General features: G+C 37.5%; 1 protein-coding gene across 7 annotated transcripts in view; it reads right to left on the bottom strand.

The window, feature by feature from the left end:
• Positions 1 to 18,774, bottom strand: part of UBR3 (ubiquitin protein ligase E3 component n-recognin 3 (putative)) — a 238,578-nt gene that overhangs the window by 16,018 nt on the left and 203,786 nt on the right. For all 7 annotated transcript variants that reach the window (XM_014520815.2, XM_025206461.1, XM_025206457.1 and 4 more), the window contains 4 exons: positions 13,426 to 13,526; positions 5,251 to 5,375; positions 1,243 to 1,350; positions 35 to 160 (listed from right to left, as the gene is read on the bottom strand). In XM_014520815.2, coding sequence (XP_014376301.1) covers positions 35 to 160; positions 1,243 to 1,350; positions 5,251 to 5,375; positions 13,426 to 13,526 — 460 coding nt within the window. The remainder of the gene's footprint in view (positions 1 to 34; positions 161 to 1,242; positions 1,351 to 5,250; positions 5,376 to 13,425; positions 13,527 to 18,774) is intronic.

Below are 18,774 nucleotides of genomic sequence, written 5' to 3'. Positions count from 1 at the left end.
ACAGAAAAAACACTCAGACCTCTGCTTATTGTACCTGGCAACTGGGCAAATCCCCTCCAAAAAGATGGTGTTGAAGAAGGCTTGTGATCCTGAGGAAAGGCAGACAGAACTGCTGTAGGTAACACTCTACTGACTGAGGAGACCAAACACCAGGGCTAATCTACAGTGAGATGAAAAAGGGTCCCATTAAAATTCTGCTTTGGCTACATTCACTCCTAAACAAGTAAGTCTGATACAATTCAGGTTAAAAAGTGTGGTGTGTTATACATTACTTTTCAAAGGATGTAAATTCACTAATATATTCAAGTAATTTAGGAATATAGTACCTTCAACTTGGAAATTTTACAAAGCAATCTCACTGTAGCAGATGTAATGGCTTGTGGGCCATTATAAAACCAACTCCCCCAATCTTTTCTAATAACTTTCTTAATAAGGCAATAGTCATCTATAGATCCTGTCAGAAAAGAACTCAGACTGACAAATCATTTCCAGAGGAATGGGCATTGCACTGGAAAAAAAAAATGCAACCTCAGTTTTTTGTACTGTTTGTTTCAAGGGTACCTTATAGAAATCAGGTTAAGAATGTATAGAGTCTAAAATGGGATAAATGTTGGAGAAACTGTGGTGAGAGAGGAATTTTATGCATGTATGGTGAAATGTCCAGTCACCAGGGAGTATACTTGGAATTAGTTCTTAATCAAATATTTGTATGGCTTGGTTTTTGTTAGCAAATAATAATGATCCTTTGATAATCCTCCTGGAGCTTTAGCGCAGAAAGAACACGCTCAAAATAATGAAGACACAATTAGAAGACACAATCTCCTCTCTTAGTAGTCACTTTGAGTCCAATTTCACTAGAAAAAGAAAAATCATCTTCATATAGGAGACTTATGGCATAATATGGACAGCTGTACTCAAAGTACATTCCTTCACAAAACACTTATCCAATTGTTTTTAATATTAATATTTGATAGACAACCTTGCTTTGCTAAAAATTAAGAGACCGTAGTTTCACTCAGTTTAATAAAATCACCAGGAACACCAGATCCCGAATAGCTAGACATTCAGTCTGTAATATGGTAACACCCTTATAAACAAAGTAATTTGATTATCATATACGGATTATGTTTCTCTAAACCAACCTCCAGCTGTTTTCATGATCATTATATTGTTCCTGATAACATAATCATAATTTGTAAACCAACTAAAACTTCCTAAATAAAAATTTGTTAAAAAACATACCATGGGTAATTCGTCAGTTTCTCCTTCCACAAATATCTTCCCTTTAGAGAGCTCGCTAATCACATGACCCAGTAATGTTTCCCAAGACTTTTCTCCGTTTGATGTATTCTGTGAAAAAGGCAGCAGAAAACCATGTTACAGACGCTATGGAGTGACTTTTATAAACACATTTTGTATTGAATGGATGATGTTTTAAGTATAAGTAAATGCTACAGAACACTACACAATATTTAGGATTCAAACCAATATTTCAACAGGCAAAAGCTAAAAAATCCAATGCAATTCAGATGGAATATATTTAGCATGCACAGTGAAGTTAAATAGCAATTCAATTTTCAAATACATGCATTACAATATGACGATAATTTCTAATAATGTATTTCCCACTTTTCTTGCATGATAATAAAAAGGCTGATTTTAAAATTAGAGATGATAATTTTATGATTTATCATCATGGTTTAAATATAATTTAAACTTGAAATAACCCATTCTAGAAGAGTAATTCCCTATAATGTGTTAATACAAATGAGAAAAGAAATATTTCCTATTTATACTGAACAAGGAAGATGCTATGAGAAAATGAAATGCTATGTACAAAGTATGGGTAATATTTACTACAGGCAAGAAAAAAATTATTCAGTGGAATTATTTTTTAATTGGTTACTTACACTTGTACCATAATAATTATGATTTAGTAAAGCAAAGCATTTCAGGAAACAAAATAAGCCAAGGTATCTCCATAAATATTTTCCTTGACATTATATCAAAATATATACAAATAGTATTAATATTAGATGTCAATGTTAGCGTATGTTAGTACAGTATAACACAACTAACAATGAGACATAAGGATGATTCTTTAACTACAAAAACTAAAACAAAACAAATAAAATGGGCTTAAAGCTTTAGTATACAATGAAGCATAAAATTGAACAACAATTTCCTTAATGTACAAAAGTTATTGTTATCTCTGTCTGTCAGGCAGAACGTAGGGCAAGATGGCAGCTTAGAGACTAACTGGTTCACAGAGGCATGAACTTTGGTAGGCAACAGCCCAATTCACCAGATGCTATGAATGAAATTGCAGAAAGAAAAGGTTTTAAATAGAAAGGGAACAAAGAAAAGGGGCAGGGAGTGGGGTGGAGGGAAGGACAGGGGAAGGGAGAACTGTTGAGTAGCAAAAAGTGGGCTGAATAGCTCAAAAGGGATAAATAAAGCAGTTACCACATTTAAGGATATTAGTGGTTAATAGCTGCAGTAATAACTAGCCCAAGTAATAAAAATCTATATTTTGTGTTCAGACCATGCTTCACACAATCCAGTCTGTGGATGATTTAGCGTTCTACAATTTCACATTCAGTTTTTAAAGTTTTGCTGTTTAACGATAGCTACTCTGAGGTCAGTGAAGGAATGTCCAGGGAAGTTAAAGTGTTCTGCCACAGGCCTTTTTTGTCTTTCTGGAATCAATGGCAAATCAGTGTAGATTCATTCTTTTATGTAGAATTGCCCCATCTGACCAATGTAGAGAGCAGAGGGGCACTGTAACCAGGTGACAGCATATATGACATTAGTGGAGATGATGTGGTCTGCATCGATGATGGGGAACAGCTAGCATCTGGGTCTGTAGCAGGCTTGCTGCTGACTTGTTGAGAACTGGAGTTAGGTAGCCTGTTGCTAGTGAGATGTTGTTTGAGTTTGGGAGGGGAGGGAACGGCTAATATCTGTAAGCCATGAGAGGTTTGCCCCCTAAGATTACCTTGAGATGGTTATAATTTTCCAGCAGGGGCTGAAGATCATTGATGATTTGCCCAAGGTGTTCAAGCTGGAAACTGTAGGTGATGATGAGAGGAATTCTGCTGTCCTTGTTACAGGGCTGGTATTGCAGCAAGTCAGAGCAGAGTGGCTCTATTAATTTGAGTGACTATGGTTTTGGGACTGTACTGTAAGTGTAGGGACCTGGAATAGGGCTTCCTAAATTGTGCATCCCAGTCAGTGGGATTACAGCAGGTATGGTTATAACATAGACCTTGGCTGTAAACAATGGATGTAGTAGTGTGCTTAGGATGAACACTGGTGGCACAGAAATAGCTGTAGTGGTCAGCTGGTTTCTGATACAATATGGTAGTGATGTGGCCATACGAAGTTTCACAGTGGTACCCAAGAAACGAATTTGCTGGGTGGAGTGCTCAAGAGTCAGTTTGACAGAACAATGGAAATTGTGAACGTTCTGATATATCAGTTTTCATAACTCACTTTGGTTGCAATTCCCATCATGTGAATTCATTTCCATGTGAGTCGTGGAGAGAAGGAACCAAGGACTAGCCCTTCTCATTACTTAAACACTTTGCTCAAGCCTAAAGACAGCAGTTCCAAAAATCTATTCCAAGTCCTTCCTTCTGAGAACTTGATAAAGAGATGTTTCCTCCCTACTCTATGTGCCCTCTCTCTCCAACTCTGTTATCCCTGTATGCCTTTCTTCTGACCATTTATTCTCAGCTACCATTTTCAGTTTATTCTTTTTTCCTCTTGTCTTTTTAATTCCACTTTGCAGTCTTCTTTTTATTTTTAAAATTTTTTTCTCGTTTCTGTTTTTGTTTTTTTCCTCTATTTGATTTACTAACACCAAACACAAGTGATACGCAATGATTTCCCACACAATACTGTTAACATCGAAAGACAGGCATGTCAATCAAAATTCTAGCTTTTTCTTTTCGTAGCAAAGAGAATATACTAGTGCTAATTAATTAGTTGGGTATGTCAAGGTTCACCATTTGTGACTGTAAATGCCTTTAAGAAGCAAAGGAAATATTGCTTAATTACTCCCTTCCTTGGTCCAAGAACACAGTTTGGTAAATTATGTCATACATTGCTTACGGGTTGTAAATACTTCCATACTGTTATAAAAAATTGGAAAATAGTATTATGTTTATTAATAGTATGTAGAAAACCCACCTACGGTCTGACGTAATTCTTTATTTTCATACAATCAAATATTTCATCATAGATAGCAACTGAAACATTTTAAACATATGTTTGGATAAAACATGTTCCTTTCTATTTGTATTTTACGCAGGGTAAAAAATACAGCCTATATTTATCAAGCTGACTATGAAAGAATACTAACTGGCAGCATTATTATCTATTTCATGTGCTCTGTCACAGATTTAAACCTGTAAAATTGGCCATCACTAAAGTCACATTCAGATAAAAAGAAAAATGTACTGATCTAATGTGAAAAGTATCAGGGCAATATACAGTATTAAGAAAAAAATGCAACCCACCGCTAATCCAGCTAACAATAATGCAGCACCCATTCTATTGTCACAGGGGTGTACCATGTGCAGTGAAAAACTCCCAAGCCCTTGGGATCTTGGCAGCCACAATCCTAAGGGTCCAGGAGTGCATGAAACCCCATGTGCCAAGCATAAAGCACGATGGGATCTAATGCACATGGGTATGGCAGTAAGCCCAACTGTGTGAATTGGGCATTAGATCCCATTGCACCTTTTCTGCATATGTAGAGGGGACCTAAGTGAAACATGCATATGGGTTTCAAAAAATTAAAACCAGAATTAGTATTTGTATAATTAAAATAGCGTTAAAAATGTTTTTATTAACACTTTTGTAGATGTTTGTGCTCATGACAAGGAGAGACTGATGTTACTGGATACAAGGTGGCATTGTGCAAGCATTTATACTCAACTCCACTAAAACCCCGCAACTTCTGGAACATTACAATACCTTCTATATATTACAAACATGGCTGAATATTCGTGCCTAAACATGTAGTTTTAGTTCAGGTGAACAAATATCCACTAGATTAAGCTAAAAACAAACAAAATTAACTCACTTGGTATTTATAAAACAGTTGAACCAGAGATAGAATTCCAATGAAAAGAAGGCCACATTTATTTTAAATTTACAATTGAAAGATATAGCATCCTAAAAATGCTTCATACATTTCTTAAGCAAACCTATTAAATGTATGGTCTTTAGTAAATAACCAACCTTTTTAAGAGCTCCTGAGTTCTTCCATGCCATCCTGTCTTCACCACTACATTTAATAGAAAGTGCTGCCAGGGCTTGAGTATACAACAGTGTAAACAGCACCTTTATAATGCAGGTGAAGTGTTCTATAAAACAAACACAAATCATTAGCTTTCAAACTTTTTACCCAACATACACTGTCTCTCCCAGTTTATATACAGAATGTTTCTCAAATGCATGCTGAATCCAGCATGAAAAGGTACCAAACTTCAAAACACAGAACCATCTTAAAAGTGGATATGTTGCTTTTAAATGTCTCACCCTGACAACCTAGAAGACCTATGGGAATTTTAACATGTGCACCCGATGCAGCACTGGGCACTTTTAATTAGCGAGCCACACTAATTAAAAGTGCCCACCACTGCATCAGGAGCCGGTGTATCAGTTGCGCAGTGCGTGTCAATGCTGAGAAAATGGCGCTGATACGTTTTGAACTAAAGCACAATGAACATGTCTTAGTTCGAATTGCACCATCGTCATTTTCTCAGCACTGACGCACACTGCGCTACTGATGCATGTGATGCACAAGGCTGCCGGAGTGCGTCAATTTATGTGCTCCAGCAGATTCAATTAATCGAGTCGCCTCTAACATGCTGGATTTCCAGCACATCAGAGCAGACTCGCCACGTGTGCAAGTGCCCTATAGTTTCTGTTGTACATAATGCACAAGCATTCTTGCATTGGTCTATAAATTTATTTTAACCTTGACTGGGAGAAACTTCCTTTGTGGCCTTAGTGACATTACAAAATTTTGTCCTAGAAACATAGAAAACATGGATAAAAGGGAGCATAAAAGAATCTTCTAGTCCATCCTCCTGCCCTATGGCAGTTTCAATTTAAACCATTCCTGACAGATATATGTGCTTAACCTCACTTTAAAAACCTCTAACAAAGGAGTAATCTATAATCTCCTGGAATAATCTACAACCACTCCGCAGCCCTTCCTGGTCCACTCCCCCTCACTTCTTCCTCCTCAAGATCCCCCTGGAAATAGTCATGTAGGTCAGTTCTGCCTGTTCTGAGCACCTCTGTTTCTGGGAAACACCCTGAAGAGTCAGACTGGGAAGGGCTGCATCTTAAGCAGGCACTTCTGTTTGCTTTAGGCTTAGCAGATAACCCTAATGAAAACAGAAGCCTGCATTCATACTGCAGCATTTCCCAGTCTGGCTTTGAACAAGGCACACAGGGCACTTATAGAGCATGCTCTGAATCTAAAAAGGTTGACAATCACTGATATAATGTGACCCAACAGCACAGTTGAGTTAAAATACGCCCTCCAAAGTCAAGGGCCAAACAAATTTTGTGCAACAAATGAGATTAAAAGGATTTGGAACTCAGTGTTGTGCTCTCTCCCTCCTCTCATATCCAACATTCAGGGTTTCTTGGGCACATAATTCCATGTTTGACTGGCCGATTCATCTCTGAACTAGTAACAGTTTTTGTTTATCAAATGCTAAAGAGAAATTAAAGCAGACAACCCTATGAATTTTGATATTCTTTTAACCCATCTGAACAGAATACACTTAGTAAGCACAAGTTGCATCTAAATAGTCTTTTGTAACTACATGATTAAAAAGGCAGTAATTTTTGTATCATCACCATCTGTATCCTATATTAAACAACCCAAAGCACATACTTTACTTCCTGTTTCAACACAAATAAAATCATTTGCGTATAATGAATTTCAGAGTATGTCAGGCATTTGTGATGGTTGCACACTCTTCCCTGAGAGAGTGATTTCCTGAGATTCTAAGACAATTGAGTCCATGTTAGTTTAGGACTTAGCTCTGGTACTGAAGTCTGTTTACAGAGAGATCTGAGTCAGCAGGACAGTGTATATTAATTTAACACAATGAAGGTATGAATGAAAACACGATATGACTTTGTATTTCTCATTCTCCCAAGAGAGTTTTCATAGCCACTATTCTTCAAATATCTAGACTCACTGTTGCCATTATGTCTATGATGACATGTCTAATACTGCATACTTTTATGAGCTAGGAAGGTGACCTGACAGAGGCCTTCTTAAGAGTTTCTCTTGTACTTGATTCTACTTTTTATAATAAACTCCAAATAGTACACATAGGAAAATGAAACTGCACATAAGTGATAAAAATTACCATATTCTCTCACATACAATGAATGTATGCCCCAGAATGTAATAAGCACCTTATTTTTGAGAAACAGAATGAAGAAAAGAGATCTTTCCTTGTAGTAAATTACTGAGCATTACCACCTAGGGAGCCACACTTTCTTGACTAAGGTCATTGCTCTAACCCTATCGATCACCAAACATTGGGATTCTGGATTATACTATATTAAAGTTAATTATTAATGCTGAGAGCACCCATATGGAATAACTATGAGGTTAGATTAATCATAAAGCCTTAGTATGTCCATTTAAATGCTAATATTGCTGACATTAAAGATCTATAATAATGTTGTTGTTTTACTTATAAAATAACTGTTCTCTGCATAACAAGGTAATTTTTTGAAGTGCAGAAATATGAGAAGAATGAAGAATTGCCTCTTAACTAATAAGTTAAAAACTAACAATGATTTAAAGCATGTAGAAAAAGTTACTTTTTTAGAGAAGAAATAAGTATTTCCTTTAAAATTTCTAATAACATCTAATTTATATCTGTTTATATTAGAGATGAAATGAGATGATTTTACACATATTTAAGCTTCACTTTAATCTGCTATGCAGTTACATATAAAGAGACACACAGGATATTTTAGTAATAAAAATGCAAAAGTAGAATATTCCATGCATATACAATTTTCTCAGTATAATTTCATCTTTTGCCCCTAATATGCAAATAAAACAATATAATCTGTAGGCACGAATATGTTGTATTAACTATTATAAAGGAAACACATTCTGCTTTTTGAAAATCTATTTGCCACCAAAAGGCTGCTGCTTATTGTAAAACAGCAACCTGCAAATCCTATTCTATTTGTTTATTTAAAAATCCATAATATGCAAGAAAGGTATTTTGACCAACTAAAGTTAGTAAGTTAGTTCTATTAGGGTAGAAACATTCAAAAGATGTCTTTGTCAATACAGACTGGGGGTCATAGCTTTAGGTTCAACAAAGCTTCAGTGCAGGACCTAAGAAAAAGGACCAAGCTTGTACTAATGCAGCCTTTCCACACTTTTCATATCCTCAGGGCAGTTCTGCTGGCTGCAAAGCCCTACCAGGGGCAGTTGTGCTTGCCAGGAGTCACTGGAATGCTTCCTTTGAACATTAAGATACAGGTATAGGTCTTAAACCTAGAATGGAACTGGTTATCTAGACAGGTTGTGGAAGCTCTGCCACTGGATGTTTTTAAATGCAGGTTAGACAAACTTTTGTCTGGAACAATTTAGATATGGGTGGTCATGCCTTGAGCAGTTGTTTAGGTGAACCTTCGCAAACCCTTCCAAGACTACTTTTCTGTGATTCTTTGATGTTTGGTGGGGAAATAACGGTGAGGAAAAAATACTCTCCAGCAGGCTTATATTTTCACAGGTGAAGGAGAGAATGTATGACATTTCTGCAATAAATGAATCTTTCCCAGAGTTAATGTCTTCATACCCAAATAGCCTACAGTGACATTGTTAAAAAAACCCACTCAACCAAAAAACCCTAAATAATGCATTATTTTTATTGGGTCATTATTGGCAAGAGCAGGACTTTTGCAGTGCTCTTACAGTGAGTTTTTAAAAAGGCTTAGAGCTGCTTTAACCTGTAATTTTTTAAAACTGACTCTTAGGTAAACTACATTTCTTTGCTGAAACTATTTGACAGTGACCTTTTATACAGCTCAAGTTAAAACCCCTCAAAGACAAAGTCTATATGGGAAACATTAACAGAGTGCTAGCTCTGGGCTAGAATAGATGTTTAGTTCTCCAGGGAGAGTCCCTGCTCACTCTGAAGAAACCACAAGCGTACAGAAGTTCACAATTTTTCTCTGAGAGTAGAAGTGGCCACTCACGGAGAAAAATAACTTGGGAACAACGCAAGTGAAGTGGTTTCCCAGAGAATCTCTCTCAGGAGACAGAACTTCTGTATAGGCAGCAGATGCAGAACCAGTCTCTGCAATCCCAGGGTGTTTGGCTTCCCCCCTCTCCCCTCCCACAGGAGGAGGGAGAGCATGTATCAATCTCAGCCAAGAAGGGAGCAGAACACACCTTCTGAGTGCTTTAGACTGGAAAAACCCAGAACCGAAGCAGTTAGGGGACATGTTCTGCTCCTGGCTTGTTCCCTGCCTGAATCACTCTGCAGCACTTGGGTTGCTGAACTTCCATACAGGTCAGTTTTTCTCGCAGGAAAGCAAACGTGGGGGAGTTTCCTGGATGTTTTGAATGTGTATATGCAGCCTCTAGCACTTCTATAAAATATTATAATTTATTGATAACTCAACAAACTTCTTTTTCTGTCATTAAATATCAAGTTAAATGTTATAAGCTGGAAGGCAACAACTACAATAAGAAAGTTTGCCAAGAAAGCAAAAATCAAAGAAAAGGTTTTTATTTAAACTGGAAAGTCACCCTATATAAACAACTATTTAAGTTTCAGAGTCAGAAAAATATTTATTTGGAAAAAACATCAAAAGAACAATGGATGTTGCTATTGAAATGCAAGATAAACCATGAAAGATATATCAAAGCCTCCATATACACATAAATATATAATCTTTTATGCTGAAAGGAGGTTACTATTAAAGTTAAGACACACCCTATAGTTAGCCAAGATTCTTATCCAGCGATGAAAGTGAAATATTAATGTTTGCCTGGATACTTTTTGGTACTATCTTGTTGCAATGCACTGAATGTTTATTGTAAAGTTTGTTTTTGGATACAAAGTGGCACCTAGGAGCCAGATTAAAGCTGTAAATGATGAGTGGATGGAAACACTTATTCCTTTGTAAAAAGAAACTCCACTGGTATACACCAATGCAGATGGCTCCTGAACCAGTAAACAGGCATTTCACTGGCAGACTATAGCTTCCTTTTAGTGCTTTATGTTAAAGCAGCCCTCAAGCTGCTTTTGAATGCTCTTGAAAAGCTGGGGTGAACCCAGAAAGTCAAGCATATCTCTGATTGACCCTCCAACCATTCCACTGCCACAGAGCACCAAGCTGAACATCAGTATGTTTGGTTTAAATTACTTGCCATCATCACACAGGAATACTATGACAGAAAAAGCTTTAACCAACAGAGTCTCCTTTTCTGTTCTTGCAGTACACTGCTATAAATGTTACACACCTTCCTACTTCTGCACGTGCTAATAGGGGTTCTAAAGACAACAGCCTCATTTATTACATAATCCTGATTCACTCCCTAATATGTGTCCAAATTGTATACTTTATCACGGTTTCATCAGTGGTAACTCAGTCAGGCTGATATTTAAATCACTTTGAAGCACTTTTGGTGGACATTATTTAATCACACATGAATTCACAGTGCCCTAAATCAAAATGCCAACCATGTCAAACCTACCCATCTTAAGACTTATCAAAAAAATTCAAAAACTGTTTCACCATTTTGAATGCAGTGATTCTTTTGCTGATCACTCTATATTACCCTCTTATTCTACTTGTTATAAATTGATGTGACTAGTGCCTGTAAATGCTCTGACCTCCACCAAAGTTTCTCCTGTAATAAAAGACTTAATTTGTGGTGTTCTTTCTTTGTGATGGGTTCAGATCAATTTTCCTCTCACTGAATGAGAAGACTGAACAGTGTAATGGCATTTATTTTCCCTTAATCAATGAAGTATTGAAAAAGATACCAAGACAATCCAACAGATAATACGGCAGTTAATGCAATTCCCAGAGCTATATTTGAAGGGCACTAGATGAAGTGTGCATCCTCTATATAAAGCGCTAATGTTTTCCAAAAATACTATGTAGGTACAATTAGAGCCCAAAAAGGATGAATAGATTAAATACCACAAGAATAAAGTAATTATAGTTTACCATGGGAACCATAATCAAAGGTACAAATAAATATTTTACAGGTTTTGAAATTGCCTATACTCCAAATGTAGACATTATGGCGTGGAATCCAGTACCAGCATAAACAGTTTCTCTCAAAAATGAAAAGAGAAAGCCCTTCCATGTATGCTGTATTCTTAATTGCACCCAGCTTCTCTTTGTTCTTATGACTTGAAGGTCAGTGTCATTGGATTCCCCATCTTTTCTCCCATGAAATAGTTTTTACGAGCATTCTAGAGACTGGTATATAGGAAAGAACACAATTCACTCACTTTGCATTGGCACCTGTGTGCAACATGGCCACTATTTGCTCTGTAATCAAAAATCTGGAAGTAGTGTAGGAAGCAGCATGGTCAGATGTGGATGTTATTCCTCACTCTACCACTGACTTCGAGACAGTCACTTTACCTTTCAATACTTCTACTTTCCCATTAGTAAAAGTGCGATTAGGATACTTAAATTTGACAACTACACACACACACTGAAAAAGAGCTAAAATTATTACTATTGTATGTTGGACCAAGCTTCCTTCTACAAGTTTAGAGAGCAAGAATTATGGAAGGCTTTTCCTCCTTTTTGTCTATTCATCTTTTATTACAAAGTTTTACGAAACCCATTCTGATTTCTATCTTAGTGTGTTATAGACTTGAAAAAGTTTATATTCATCTTCTCCCTGCCACTTTGCCTTGATCTTCTCAGCCACCACATGTTCTGGCCAAAAGCAAATGAAAAACGTGTGGATGATGTAACATTTGACAGAAACCTCTACTGGAAGCTTTGCTCTAAATTGAATGTTGTCTTTCCTAATATAAAAGTGCAATTGCATAAAAAGCTGTCCTACATTCTTAAGTAAAATAACCACTGGAAGATTAAATCATTTGCACCTGTCTTTTTCCTTCCTTGTAAAAAGAACAATTCTAGAGCTAATTTCTGCAGTGAGTCTTCTATATTGCAGTTACCCCTTTAAGTCCTTCTATCAGAAGAACTTTCAGATTCTGATTATTAAAAATACGGTGACTATAATAAATGGATTATTTCTATGACAAGCTGTTTTTCATTCTTGATTCAGTGTTGACTCTCTTTGGATTACCAAAAATTAAAAACTAATGCATTGATATTGCACTGAAATAAGATAACAAAATAAACAGAAAAACAATTACTAAATATACATAGCCCCCTACAAGGTCCTACTCCCGAGCTGAGAATTAGTGAAACACTCAATAACTAGGCATCTGCTCCCACTGAATGGCCATATAAAGCTTTTATTACCCTTAATGAAAGTTAGGTGCATGCGTCAAGGGGACAATAGACCTCTTACTTAGCTAACTGCAAACTAATGAAACACAACTCATATTAAATTACAATGAACATTACTGTGGCCAGTAGTGCCTCAAAATTGAGTATATAAATGGTCAACAAGGAACATAACAATTCTGTTGTATTTTTAGCTTCTCTATTCATTGCCAGTGAGCTAACAGGAATATTTTATATAAAGTACTAGAGATAAATAAAAAAATCATGGATTCAAAAGCTCTGAATCACCTTATTCTGGAACAAGTATTGACTACTGACAAAATTAGCCATGCAAAACTGATGTTTATAAACAATAAGCATGTGTATGCATGAGAAATACAATATCTTTAATTCTGATAATGACAACTTTAATTTATGGTGGTCTATATAATATTTGATTCAGTTATTCTACAGTCTGCCTCCATTACAGCAATTATCATCTTAGCATGCAACCTCCTATTATATGTGATTGCTGCAATTTGAACTCTTACATTCAAAATAAATTACTATGTTTTACCCTTAGGCACCAAGTTCAACTTGAAATATTGAGTTGCCCCCTTTACAGTGAAGAGATGAAGGTCATGTAAAGGACGCTTTTTCCCCAGTACAAGAACTTAACAGTTTTTCTTCAGCCCTTGCATCTTTACTGTATTAGCTGACAGATAAGGTGGGAAGACAGGGGACACAGATAAGCCTGTCAAGCCACAACAAAAATTTCCGTTCAGTGCCACCTAATGTAGATAAGGTAGAGTCATTTTAGAACCACAGCAGACAAGCTCTGTCTTTCTGTTTTAAAAGCCACCAGGAATGCATACTCACATATATAATCATCTAACTATATACATTTTTGTAACATACCTTTCTGCAATGGTTGTGGCATGGTTAAAATCTGGATAAGCAAAAGAGAAGAGACATCTCTGTAAAGTACTGGAACCTCTGGTAGTTCTTCACTGCTCATCCTGAAAAATTATGAAAATAATCACGTTTGACACTAGAATCCATCTTTTATTTTTGTTTTACTTTATATTGTATTTTTAAACATTCTTTATTGCAATAGTATGTTTGAGTGCAAGCTTTTAGAATTCTGCTAGCTGATGAATCTCTAATGAAGCTATGCTTTTAAGATAATTTAATATAAAAAACTATAACAAATCACATTAGTAGTATATAAGAAACTATAACAAATCACATTAGTAGTAAGTTGAAGCATTTAAAAACATTTATTATTGGTACAAAAAGTTTCTAAAAATAGTGGGAACAACTCAATAATCCATCGCCCTAAACACCTGGATTCAAAAACCTGCTGGACACTCAAAAAAAATCATTATACCTTAAGATTCTGGCATCACAATTTATCTACTTCTTTTCCAAAAGGGTGGCATTTAGCATATAAACAATCATATACCAATACAACAGCACTGAAGCCAAAAATATCCATCTAAGAATTTATAAGAAAGATTCCCTTCATGTGCAACATGGAATTAAAAATTATTTTGCTATACGTAAAGTAAAATCATCTAGATTTCTGGTTAAAAACGGGTTGAATACAGCAACCTTTTATTAAAGGTTTTATGGAAAAAGCCAAAGGGATAGAATAAGAGAGAGAGCAATCACAGAAAGAGATATTTTTTTTAAATCAGATTCATTCAAAGATACTATGTTACATAGCAGTTATCTATTTCTATGTAAAATAGGTTAGCAGGTATTGGTGGCAGTTTTCTAGCTCGATATAAAATTTTATACTCCAAAAATACTTACAGGTAGAGTATAGGCAACCTGAGATAGTAAGAGCAGTAATGACATCAGTTGGGTCAATCACTGCAATCAAAATAGGAAGGAAATTCTTGTCACTGGCTGGGGTGAGTCTTCCAAGCAACAGGACACCCCCTCTCACAGGCTTGTGTGGGGGAAGACAAGAATGTATGTAGCAACGGCTAGGACACCACTATAATCCTCATAGCGTCCACGTCCCCTACTGATGGCCTGCAGAATGCACGTGTGGAAGAGATTTCTTCTCGTTCTCCTTCCCACATTGTGAGGCTGCACTAGCAGCACAGGTACTAGAAACCATCCCGTGCATTCCTACCATCACTAAACAGGATTACAAACAGCTGATTGGCTCATCTACTGAAGCAGTTGTGAGGAGCTGATTCTAGCTGTTGATGCTGGATAGCCATTCTGGTCTCCGTTCTAGGCACAACCTTTTCTAGTGTGCTAGATCTCTTCTGACACGGATTACCAAGGTATGTCAAATCTGGGCACTTGGCAGAACTGCCAAACATTTATAGGTTATTTCCCCTTCCCTCCCCCCGCATTTGTTATCCCATAGTTCGGCGCTAAAATTACGTTTGTCACAATTTTGGTCGATTTCAGTGTGGTTGGTGGATAAAATGATCTGATGAAAAGCCCAATAATGCAACAGGCTACTTAGCCAAAGGCCATGAGCATATTGAAAGGGTGCACAATGTGTAGCATCACTCAGATTGCCCCTGTGAAGGACTGGGAACACAAAAGGGACACTACCCTCAAAATGACCTAAGTCAGGGGCAGGCAAAGTCCGGCCCTCAGGCCAACAGTGGACTTCATTTCTCAGCAGCCCCTGCTCACATGGCTGGGACCAGGCTCCATGGAGCTGCACTGTGATAGCACAAGGCTGGGGTTGCCATGGAAACCGGCCCCAGCCATGGAGGCAGGAACTGCTGGGAAATGAAGCCTGGCTGCTGGCCGGATCTGCCATGTTACCCATCCCTGCTCTAAGTTCATAGAACCGAGGTCCACAAGTGCCCTGATGAAAATGCACTAGAAGGGCCCTTCCAAATAAGTTGCTTTTTGTTGTCAATAGTTTTAAGTGCCATCCTTTTCATTTAATTATGCTGTGGTATGTTTTATTGTTTCCATGTTCATCGTCAGTGTTCTTTAATAAGACTGATACTTTCAGGTGTCAGAAATTCTTGAGAAAGGGATTTGAATTGAACCACCACTGAGTTGGCATACGTGGTTATCACAAAAGCACTTGCTAAGTACCTCAGTGCTCCTAAGGAAGGATTTAATGAAAGGAGTTTACATAAAGAATGTGTATTTGGGGCACATACTGTTTGTAATTTTAGGGTAGCAGCATAATGAATCTCATCTTAAACCGGTTACAAATCTACCTCACCAAAGCAAAATAAAATTAACAATAGGTAAAATTATCAAAAGGGTTCAAGTCAGGAGGCTAAGAGACTACCATGTTTGAAAATTAAATTTGTATTCTTTTAACTATTTTATCCCCCATTCTTTTTTCCAGAATTCTGGCTGATTTTTACAGGCCCACACACATATATCCCTTTCTTTTTTTAAAGCTAACAATGAGCATGTCGAGAACAACTATAGTTTTTATGCACAAACATACATACTTACATTCCCACCCCCATATTATATTTGTGCTTGTGTGCGCATGCACATGTGCTCCTGTTTTTAACAAACTAAGCATACAATGAGCCCACCACTCATAAATATAATTTCTCAAAAGAAAGAGCACTCCTACATAGGCACTCAAGCTCCAGCTGAGTTTCAATGGGAATTATCTCTAAATAACTTTTTAATTCTGATCCTTAGACCTTAGTGTACTTAGGCACTTCTGATAATTTTACCCATGGTAACTTTTTTTTGTCTGTGGTGCTTTTGTGTTTTAAAATGAATTTCATTATAATACTGTGCTAAATTTATGGCCGAGTGTCATGGAGACCCCCCAGGGGGGCGCACTTGATCAGGACCATGCAACCGTGTCTCATCTTTGCGAGTGCCCCCCACAAAGCCGGACGAGGCATAGCCTCTAGAACAGAAGGGTAGCCCTGGCTCCTTACCATTCTGAGACCCAGACCTGTCGGTCCCTTACCCTCCCTGGGGTCTTGTAGCCCTGACTCAAGAAACAAGCATACAGTTCTGCTCCTGAGAGCAGGGGGAGAACAAGTGCAACCCAAAGTTATAAATAGAAAAAGAGACAGCTCCACTTCAGTGAAGGCATTTATTGGACAAAAGCCAGCCAGCCAGAGGTTCTCTGGCCCCCACTACAGAGTTAAGCAGTTCCTCTGTCCCCACCCCAGTCCACACAGGCCAGAACTCTCTCCTCTTTTCTTTCCAGTCTGCCCAGCCCCTGAGCCTGAAAAGTCCATCTGTCTGTCCCTCTCTCTGGTCCCTGCTCTCAAACTGAAACCCTCCTTGTTTCATACTTTCCTGTCCATTTCATTCAGCTTCCCTCCAGCCTCCTAGGAATCAGCTAGCTCACCTTTGCTTGTATGTCAACAAAGCTATTTAAGTCTTTGTTGATGCCAGAGGTCTATTTTGTCTTGTTCCTTCACTATTTCTTAACCCATTCCTTTCCCATATACTAGCTTTTCCCCATATACTGGCTTTATGGGGAAACTGAGGCATGCAACATTAGAACAATATGACTTCATTTAAAACAGAAATATCACAATAAAACCCACAGCTCAAACTCAGTCCTTTTAACTACTTCTTAGACATAGCAAAGAACTCCAGAGGTTTAAGTTCTTAAAAAAAGGTTTCCAATGTGGGAGAAGGAAAGAGCAAAAGAAAAGAGTTTTAACTCTAGTTGGCCACATTTTACATTGTAAGCAACATCAGTTAAAACCATTTCATAGCAACAGACAGTTAGATCCAATACCAATTCCAGCACTATAAATCAGAAGGTGATGACTGGAATCATCACAAAAAAGTATGGAAGATGCACCTTTCAGTGTGGACACAAGTAAACTCTTTGCCTAGTTTATTTATTCCATATGAGTTGAAGTAAAACTACATTGAATGACAAAGCTTTGAGATAAGCTGCCTCACTTTACATCAAGCACCACAGCACATTAAGTGCTTAAAAACTGCTCTGTCATTCCTTAAGAGCCTAAGCAACTTCTTCATTATGACACTGAAAAGACATGAAAAGAAAGCTAATATAATTTCTGATGGTGTTGCTATATGATGCTATATAATACAAAGAAATAACTTCTGATACTGCCATAAATGTAAAATGTATTACTCTATTCCCATTATGGGGCAGACCCCTTCTCCAGTCCAAGATAATCAGGCTGCATCTCTGAGCAAACACCAGATTTGTCTGTCAGCTGATACCTTAGTCAGCCCACTTTTATATTCAGTTCCCTGTTTTACGATGGAGGCTAGCTGACCTGCCCAGGATATAATCTGCAATATTAGCATTTCTATTTGGGTTTCTTCTCTCCCTCCTTTGGGTGAAAGGTTTGTTTTTTTTTATAAGGTACAGTTGTCAAATTATTTACTGAACAGTATTGGAATCCACCTGATCATTTTCTTACTAAGAAGAATATGGAGTAAAATCCCTAGCATCTTTAACTTTAAAGGATAGGCACCGGTTCTAAAGCAGCGTGAGAGCACTTCAGAATACTTTTGTGTACTCTTTTAGAATTTGGGAATGAGGAAAGTGGAGAAGCCTGGAGATCAAGAGGGTATCCTTATTTCCATTACCTCCTTTATCTATACTGAAGGTGGCTGAAACCAAGTATCTGAGGACTGAGATATTCTGTCCCTCCTCCTATTTCTAGACGAAGGAAGGATTGGTTGCAATTAAAGACTTTCTGGCCTGGTAGAAGGAACTGGACCCATGCCCTACTTTAGGCTTCCTCTGCTGTTTCAGGCAGAGCTCTTACAACTGGAATAGGAAATGTCTCTTTTCTGACACCTTTGTTAGAAGTAGGAATGAAAGGACCATCGGCTCATGAGAACTCACAGTCCTTCATACACTTTGCTGGAATAGGGAGTGAACATTTTGACTTGTTCCAGCTGTTGCCTACCTCTGTCCTATATAAAGATTTTCAATTAAGAAGGTTCCACCTGACAATATTAGATACAGAGAATTTGCTCAGATTGCCAATTAAGATTGCCAATCAGCACTTTGTTGACATAGCTCTTGCTGTAAAGCTAAAAATTTAGAACTCGGTATGTTCTGGGGCTTGCCAACCAACCATTTACCTTTGTGGGAGTATCCTGCTCCTTGGAAATTATTACTTCTGCAGAGAAGGAAGAAAGAGGGATGGCAAATTCTTTTTTTGAGTTTTGATTGGAAGGAACCTGCCCTTGGGCATTCTCCAATTACATCTCCCACCCTGTTGGATCTCTGATTTGAGTTCTCATGACCCACAACCAAATGTTCCTCTTCTCTGGTGGAGGAACTAGGGC

This window comes from Alligator sinensis, unplaced genomic scaffold (genome assembly GCF_000455745.1).
Source record: "Alligator sinensis unplaced genomic scaffold, ASM45574v1 scaffold143_1, whole genome shotgun sequence".
NCBI classification, from domain to species: Eukaryota; Metazoa; Chordata; order Crocodylia; family Alligatoridae; genus Alligator; species Alligator sinensis.
This window is presented reverse-complemented; position numbering and strand designations above follow the sequence as displayed.